This window comes from Galeopterus variegatus, unplaced genomic scaffold (genome assembly GCF_000696425.1).
Source record: "Galeopterus variegatus unplaced genomic scaffold, G_variegatus-3.0.2 Scaffold7796, whole genome shotgun sequence".
Classification (NCBI taxonomy): Eukaryota; Metazoa; Chordata; class Mammalia; order Dermoptera; family Cynocephalidae; genus Galeopterus; species Galeopterus variegatus.
Genome location: NW_007733907.1, coordinates 15,520 through 24,709, shown reverse-complemented (window position 1 = coordinate 24,709; position 9,190 = coordinate 15,520). Strand labels below are relative to the sequence as shown.

The 9,190-nt window shown below is 36.2% G+C and overlaps 1 protein-coding gene across 2 annotated transcripts; it reads right to left on the bottom strand.

Moving 5' to 3' along the window:
• Positions 1-465: 465 nt before the first annotated feature.
• On the bottom strand, positions 466-8,729 carry MCTS1 (malignant T cell amplified sequence 1). 2 transcript variants are annotated; one of them, XM_008592340.1, is made up of 6 exons: positions 8,419-8,729; positions 7,085-7,237; positions 6,429-6,526; positions 3,417-3,550; positions 1,458-1,525; positions 466-675 (listed from the first exon to the last, which is right to left on the bottom strand). In XM_008592340.1, exons 1-6 carry the CDS (start codon positions 8,427-8,429, stop codon positions 594-596), a joined length of 546 nt encoding a protein of 181 aa, XP_008590562.1. In that variant the 5' UTR covers positions 8,430-8,729; the 3' UTR covers positions 466-593. The 2 variants fall into 2 exon arrangements, with proteins under 2 accessions (XP_008590562.1, XP_008590561.1); XM_008592339.1 differs by lacking the exon at positions 8,419-8,729 and adding an exon at positions 7,796-8,073.
• Positions 8,730-9,190: the final 461 nt, after the last annotated feature.

The window sequence follows — 9,190 nt, the reverse complement described above, 5'->3', positions numbered from 1 at the left end:
AAAAAAGACCACTTATCTTTTAAATATACATACTAAAGTAGTTATGGATGAAATGATAGAGTATCTGGGATTTGCTTCAAAATAATTGGGGTGGGGGGGTGGGAGGAGTAAGTGAGGTATAGATGAAATAACATTAGCCATAAAGTGAAGCTGGGTAATGGACATAGAAAGGTCCATTATACTATTCCCCATACTTTTGAGTATGTTAGGAGTTTTCCATAATGAAAAGTTAATAAAATTCCCAGTCTAGTTTCAAACCCCATTAACTAGATAGATTGTTTGGGTGTCTGCCATAAATTGGCAAGTCCATTTATCAAGTCCTGCCCTTCATCTTATATCGCTAGCCTAAGAAAGGACACTAGGTTGTCTGAGTTTGGTTACTTACCAGATACCTTTTAATGTCCAAATTTGCTACCCCTTTTAACTTGAGTTTAAGAAAAATTAAAATAATTTCTGAAGCTAACAGAATTTTAGCATCTGTTGAATTTATTCAGCATAACCACAGAGGCATTGTCTTCATGCTGTCACACACAGACACAAACACAGATACAGCACAACATCCATATTTTGCTCAAGTGCATTCCTTCTGAGGCTCATTTATACGTCTTCATATGCCACAGCCCATCATTTAAATAATGGATATTTTCAATGCCAATTCCTTTGTTGACTTTCTCACTGTAAGAAGGGAAGAAATAATAAACATATTTTTATGCATTTTTATAGGCTTAGTCATGGTAAATACAATTCAAAGTGCATTGCTATTTTTAATTGTTGAGCCATATGTAAAGAATTTATTGCTATTACACTTATATTATTGTCTATATTAAACTACATTACTCTGCTGTAGTTCATGTCTTAAAGTGATTTTAGTAATCTATCTAGTGGGTCTATAGAAGCAGAGTAATAATGTCGCAAGATCAGGAGAATATCAAAGTGTTATATTAACCCTGAAACAAAACTAATAGGACTAATTTGGTCATCAAATGGGTTCCAAAGTTCTTAAATATATTGCCTATACTTTGGTAACACAGCATATCTTTAATAGGTCCCTAATATTGTACATTTCTTATACCACTAGGTCAGAATATAAGATAAATAGTGTGTGGTGCTGAACTATGTCACTGTTTCAAAAACTAGCAGCAAAACATCTTTTCCCCCCAATTTAAATCATGCTAAATAAGAATTCCTAAAGTACCACATATACACATATAAAAGAGCTATGTTAGCACATGGGTTATGTAAGCACTTTTCAGAGTGCTTAAGAAAGAATGCAATCCTGAAAACAAAATAGGTTTCAATGGCTTCCTAAGTGTTAGCAAAAATCAGAAGTGAAGCTTCTGTCTTTAAATACTTGTAAGATGTGGTATGAATGAGACCAGATTTCACCTATAATTCTGATGCTTCCCGGGTTGGTTACCCATATCTCAAAATCTAAGAGGGCCTAAGGCGAGACTTACATATCTTCTGCAGACATCTTCATGACTCCAACACATAGAGCATGCTGTTTTCCTTCAGCCATAATTGCCTGAAAACACACAGCTAAGAAAACTATCTATTGAAATGCCTTGGGGGAAAGGAAGCATGTCAAATAATGATTATGTCACTAGTTAAGCCACTTTGAACCCAGCTATGTCCTTTCCTAGACTATTAACTCCTTAAAGCAAGGACTTAGCAGAGTCTGTGGATACATAGTAAATAATAAATGCTAAGTGAGTGAATCTAATAATCATTTCTGTTTCAAGTCAAATGTTAATACTATAACCCCATGCCAACAAAACCAGAATAAGTCATGCAAAAAATGAGATAAAATTTCTTGCACGAAGATACTAAAAACTATGAAATAAATATCAATTGTTCTAGTGTTTTGGTCACTGAATGGTGCTTTTATGTAAAAGACACATGAAAAGTTCAAGGGTGGGGCTGGCTCATTAGCTCAGTTGGGTAAAGTGTGGTGCTGAGAACACCAAAGTCCAGGGTTTGATCCCTGTACTGGCCAGCTGCCCCGCCTTGCCCCCAATAAAGTTCAAGGGTACACAGGACCTCTCCATACTATTTTTTGCAACTTTCTGTAAATCTACAATTATTTCAAAATAAAAATTATTTTATTTTAAAAAGGTACTAGGAAATTTTTCCACTTAAGGAAAACTCTAGAACTGTAAACTTACCAACGCTTAGAGAAATCATAAACATAAAAAAGTCACCTGTCCTCACTGAATACTTTTCTTCATTGGTTTTCAATTCAATCATTTATTCAGTGTTCCACCAATATTTGAACACCTATTATGTGACCAGTATCTATTTCAGCACAAGGTATTCTTAAAATATAAACATACAACTTATACTACTCCCTTAGCTATAATTGCCACAACAGAGGATATCCAACTTTTGAGCACAGGACACACTCTTAAACCCACTCCAGTGGCCTTCCCACTCCACAGTGATTTCCCTATTCCCACCAAATACCATTCCTTTTCTCAACCTGAGGCAAATGGCCATTTTGGCTATGACAAAGGAAAAAATGGCTTCCTGTCCAGACCAGTTGACAAAAACCTATTTAATCCAGAATATAGCTCAAACAGCAATGTAGAAATGAAAATAATGCAGAATTATTCAGCTATGTCATGAGCTGAACTGATTCTTAAGGACTATTTGGAATTTTGACATTTCTCTGAGAAAACATGTTCTGAGACCCAAACAACCAACTTAAAAATGAATTTTTAAAGTAAAAGTTGGGGACTGCCAATATCTCCTACTAACCACTCCTAACAAAATTGTTGCTTGGGAAAAGAGATACTATAACTGGTGCCTAAATTCTTTTTCTTTTTGAGTGCTTTTATTCCAGTGTGTCTAGGTAAGTCAAACTAAAAATTAAAGTGGCAAGTTGATGTCCAAAAAGCTGATCCCATCATATCACATATATCTTTTCCACTATTGATCGACAGTTTCGTATTGTATCTTGAGTCTGATAACAATAGGCCTTAACTGGGCTGAAATGCAGCTGGGACTTTTGTAAATTGTTCTCATTTAACTTTTTTTTTTTTGTAAAAAGATGACCGGTAAGGGGATCTTAACCCTTGGCGTGGTATTGTCAGCACCACGCTCAACCAGTGAGCTAACTGGCCATCCCTATACAGGGTCCGAACCCGTGGCCTTGCCGTTATCTGCACCGCATTCTTCCGAGTAAGCCATGGGCCGGCCCTCACTTCTAAGAAACCACCTAAGACGGGACATAACTTAGTATCAAGAAATAAACATGTTGCTTCCCATAACTTCAAATTTAACCAGAAAGCCATGAGACAACAGTAATAGTAACCTCCAAAAAAGTACATCTGATGTTCTCTTGGATGATAGATCTTTCAGTAATGACAAGAACACAATGAATACATTTTTCAGCAGTTACAGCCTGGGAAGGATACAACAATGGTATCTACTGCAGCAGGGTAAAGCTTAGCTCCAGGAGAAGTTAAGCCTGGACACATGATATTTGCTCCACTGAGTACAAATTTGATGGCTCCTTTATCAACCTGCTGGTGTGGCAGGATAAAAGGATCTAGAAGAAAAGAAATACATTACACAAATGAATAAGAGTAATGACTCGACAGAAAAAGACAAAGACATGAACAAATATTTCCCAAAATTACAGTACTCTGAAAGGTGCAAAATAAAACTGAAACATTATTTTCACTTATCATATTGGTAAATATTTTTTAAGAAAAGTAATTCCCAGTACTAGCAAGAATATAGCAACACTGGCATTCCCATGTACTGCTAAAAGGCTCGTAAATGGGTACAACGTTTCTTTAGGACTACTTGGCAGCATGCATCAACAATCTTGAAAAGGTTCAAACTCTTTGACTCAGTAATTCTACTTCTAGGACTTTATCTTAAGGAAAAATAAGGGATATAAAATATATTTAGGTAGAAAGATATTCATTGCAATACTAATACTTATAAATAAACTGGAATCAACCTAAATGTCTAACAATAATGTAATGAATACTGTAATGATAAATGACTTAAGGCATGTCTATAATATCTATATAATAAAATCATGTTTCTGGAGAACACTTAATGCCCTAGGAAACATTTATGATATAATGTTAAGTAAAAAAAGCAAAATAAAAAACTGCCAAGAAGATCAGTGGTTACTAGAAGTTGGGGATTATGGGGAGAAGGAATAATGAATAGGTAGAACACAGGGGGTGTTGAGGGCAGTAAAACTAATCTATATATGACACCGTAACAGTGGATACTTGAGGTTATACATTTGGCAAAACCCATAGAACTGTACAACACAAAGAGTGAACCTTAATGTAAACAATGGACTTTCATTAATAATAATGACGTGTCAGTATATGTTCATCAATTTTAACAAATGTATCACACCAACATAAGATGTTAATAAGGGAAACTAAGTTGGGGAGGGGGAGTATATGGGAACTCTGTACTTTCTGTTCATTTATTCTGTAAACGTAAAACTGCTTTAACAAATAAAGTCTATTAAATAAATAAATAAAACAACTATGTAACAAAGCCCCATTTAAAAAGTAAAAACATTTGCATTTACATACATCACAGGAAATATAATTGGATGGAAGTATACCAATACACTAATGGGTAACTCTAGGTCATGAGAATATAGCTGATTATTAATCAGTTATATATATTTCTGTATTTTCCAAATTTATAGTGCTTATGTTCCTTTTGTATTCTTAAAAAGAAATGTGTGTATATATGTGTGTCTACTAATAATTCATAACCTAACAATTAAAGGGGCCCTGGATGATTTCAAACAATGACAGGGGGGAAACTTTTTAAGCCTCTCAGGGCTCTCTACGAATAACAATGGCAATGACAGGTAAAATTTATTCACTTTAATGCCTTACCACTAGCCCTCTCACCAGTCAGAGAACAGGTAAGACCTTTTCCTACCAAGACCACAAATTAATTTAAATATGGTCCTAAATTAACTTAAACATCTTACTGACAAAAAGGAACCTAATTGAATAAATGCATTTACTATTCACAAGTCATAATTTGTTTACTAGATCTTCATCCACATCAATATCTGCCTCTTAATAATAATGATTATGACCATAATCATGACGATGATAAGTAGTAATAAACATTTATTGAACAATTAATGGCTATATCATTATTGCTGTCATATATTGAACATTTACTATGTTCCAGGCATTGTGTTAGGAACATTGCGTGCACTCTCTCATTTAATCTCCACAACCCCAGAAGATATGTACAATTATCATGACCATTTTTAAAGATAAAGGAATAAAGCTTAACGAGGTTAAGTGGCTTACCAAAAGTGACATATACTGGGAATTGAACCCAGGTCTGCCTAACTCTAAGTTCACATTTTAAAGCACCATATGATTGTGCTTCCTGCACAATAATAATTTTAAGATGTTCTAAAAGGTTGATCCCCAGCAAAATATTAAATAGGAACATCCTTTCCACTCCATTTGTTATGAAAATGCTTAGCATACAGAAAAACTGGAAGAATAGTTCAGTAAACACCTGGACACTATTCGCTTACATTCAACAATTGTTTATTAACACTTTGCCATATTACTTTATCTCCTATTTACACACACATTTTTTTCCTCTACCATTTGAAAGTAAGTTCAGACATAATGCTTCATCATAAATAAACACACATCAGGGCCGGCCTGTGGCTCACTCGGGAGAGTGTGGTGCTGATAACACCAAGGCCACGGGTTCGGATCCCTACATAGGGACAGCCGGTTCGCTCACAGGCTGAGTGTGGTGCTGACAACACCAAGCCAAGGGTTGAGATCCCCTTACTGGTCATCTTTTAAAACAAACAAACAAACTAAATAAATAAATAAACAAACTAAATAAATAAATAAACAAACACATATCTCCTAAGAATAAAGTCATTCTCCTATACAACCACATACAACCCTCACACTGAAAAATTTAACAGTAATTCTACTATATCATTTAATAGCCAAATCATATTCAAATTTCCCCCAACAGTCCTAGAAAAGTCTTTTATATCTTTTGTGGGGAGGGATGGCTTGAATTTTGTTTGTTTTTCAACAACAACAAAGTTGCCTGTGCCTCTACAGTCTCACATTTCATAAGGACAGGGACCTAGTCCATTTTTGCTTCCTATTGTATTCCCAGTACCTAGTTCAGTGCCTGGCACATAGCAAGTTCAATAAATAATTGTTGAATGAATGAATGAATACTCTTCCTTGGACTTTCTGGAATGCATAATGAGAGAATTTGCATTTTTCAGATTTACCACAAGACAGGCATTCATTTTTAGTTTTATATTCCTTATTACCTAGTACTAATAAATAACAAGTTAATTATCAGAAGTCGTTTTCAATTCCTTTTGTGTCTTTCCATATCCCGAAATGCACATTTCTAACAAGACTTACATTTGTGAAGTAACCTTAGGGTTGGATAAAAAGGCCCCTCTCTTTGCCTAAAAAATAGTAATTCTCCATTTACTGTAAGGATTTCTATATGTTCATGGCTGTAAGACAAATGTCACAAAGTACCAAGTTAGATATTTTCTCTCAAAAATTATAAGTCAAACATCCTTTAAATTTTATAACATGAAATATGCATATACAGAGATACAGTAAACTTTTTAAAAAATTTCAGTAAAAATCCTGGCCAAAAAACCCCCCATTATTTACATTGTTTTTCCTATCATACCAGCCCAGTAGAGAAAAAAAGAGAAAAATATGACCTGTTACAACTGATTTTTTTCACATTTTATTATTTTAATTCCATCATTAGATAATTCAATAAAACAAATCTCTAAAGAACAAACTGAAATAAATCCAATTGTGAATGAAAACATTTAACTCTTTAATAAAAGAATCAATACACAAAACCATATTTTTCATGGACATAGAAAATATTTGAAAATACAAATATTGTTAAGTTTTAGGGTTATTCTTTACCTATTCCCATCATTAATCTATCAATAATTAATGTGAAAATAATTTCATTTAGTATGAATGCAATCTAATTATTAACTATTCAACTACTCTGAGCTTTACATAAAGGAAAAACAAAGACTTACCATCGGACTATTTTGACAGGATCTTTCTTAGGCATGATTTGATTAAGCCATGGTTCAATACCTGGAAATTGCTCTATCAATTGGTTCTTAATACCCTTAATAACTGAGGTTTTCAACTGGATGCAGTTAGACACATTTTCTTTTTCATCAAATCTGCCAAGTGATTTTTGCAAGGGGGAAAAAAAGGCATTTCTAAGCAGAATATCAAAATACCTAAAGGTATTGTTCTAATTAGTCATCTATTCCCAAGCAAGTATTCAGATACCTAAAATAATTATGAAATAAGTTATTTCTTAAAATACCGTTTCCCTTTTATTCTGCCTAACACAAAACCAATGTCTTAATACAATAGTAAAATAAACTATCATGTATACAGCAAATAGCTGGGGTGGGGGAGGGGGAGGGATATGAGAGATGTTTTGCACTACAATCTGTAATCAGCTACACAGATGACTTTCCTGGAAAATCTTACTCAATTCTACCCAGGAAGAAGCTCAGACTTCCACCAACAATAAAACCTGTGTTTAGAACAAAAACAAAAACAAACCCCCTCAAGGATTAAGATACAAAAGACCAACCCAAGCCTAACACAGAAAATTGGCCCCTGCTAGGCTATGTAATTTGCTGAGATTTTTTTTTAAAGTATGAGGATGATGATGATTTCTAAGATTCCTATTTATTTTTGCTCAAAATGTCATGCACAAAACCCACCTTCCTTTGCCCATGTTCCCCCTTTGCTTTTTGCGTCTACCAAATCTGGAAGGAAAACCCACTAGGTAGGTTTCCAAGGAATTTTTGTCTTCCTTACACTGAATAGTCTATGGGACAATCACGGTATTTTCAAGGCAAGGTTAATCTGGCAGCTAGGCAATAGGCATGACAGGCCGCTTGCTTCCTGTCACCCAGACTCCTTCACTCCCATGACCCAGGAAGTCAAGCCTTCCCTTATTCGGTTCATAACTAATAAACATATGGCAGTGAGTGCAGGGCTCCCCTCTCAACTAAAGAAGATATGCCCCTAAATCACAGTGCAAGGATGTGATTGGTAGAACCCTAGGAAGGGAGATAGAATTGGGGGAGGGGGCAAAAGAAAGAGGGTAAGAAGAAAGAAAATGGGAGTAGAGGGACCAAACCCCTATTGAGGATTAGGAATGGAAAGCTTAAAGAAGTGTTGCAAGTTGCGAGTGAGAGAGCATAGTACTACAGAAAACCTTAGGGAGTCAGGATGGCAGGGGCGGGGGAGAGAGAAAGAGGTTCGTTGCTCTCGCCCTCTTCCCCACCCCCACCCCCACCGCCTTTGTGAGCAGCCGATGGAGACCATAGCATGTCCTTACTTCTTGAACATGATCCAAGGTGAAGGGGGCGACGGTAGGGAAGGGCCCGTAATGGGACAGAAATTGAATTAGCAACGGTCCGGCAGATCCCCTTACACGAGGAAGGCCGGCACTGACAGTCGGAGCTGTTGTCGTTATCCGGAAGGCGAGAAAGTCAGCCGCGCTTTACGGCTCTCAGTGAACTGTGACTACTTCCGCTTCTCTGAACTCCACGTCGGCGCGTTTGCCAGCTCCTTTTGGGCAGCCGATTCCTCTCCAGTGGAGGTAGCTAAAAGGGCGGGTCTTGAGAAGGAAGAAGTGATAGAGCAATTCTTTCCAGTTACAGGAAGAGAAGAATGGAGGGGGCGGGATATCAAAGCAGCATTTATGGCAATTGCGTCAGTTACGGGTTCCTCAAAGGGTCAAGACTCTTCCGTGTTTCGTTGCTACCTGTTAACCTAAACAATCTTAGTGGGGATGGTTTTTGTTCCTTGCCTGAGGCAACTGAATGGAATGGTGCTTACCGACAAGCATGAACTCAGGAAAGCTTCATGGCTTCATGTTAATGTACTGGTAGGATTGCCAGGTTTAGCAAATAAAAATACGAGACGCCTAGTTAAATCTGAATTTCAGATAAAAAATGAATACTTTTTTAAGTGTAACTATGTCTCAATAGTTTGGACGTACTTACACACGAAAAATATATAATTTCAGTTTATCGATTTTATTGCGCGTCCTGTTTTTTATCTGGTAACCCTATTCACTAGCTACAGTTAGGTGCCCCCATAGAATT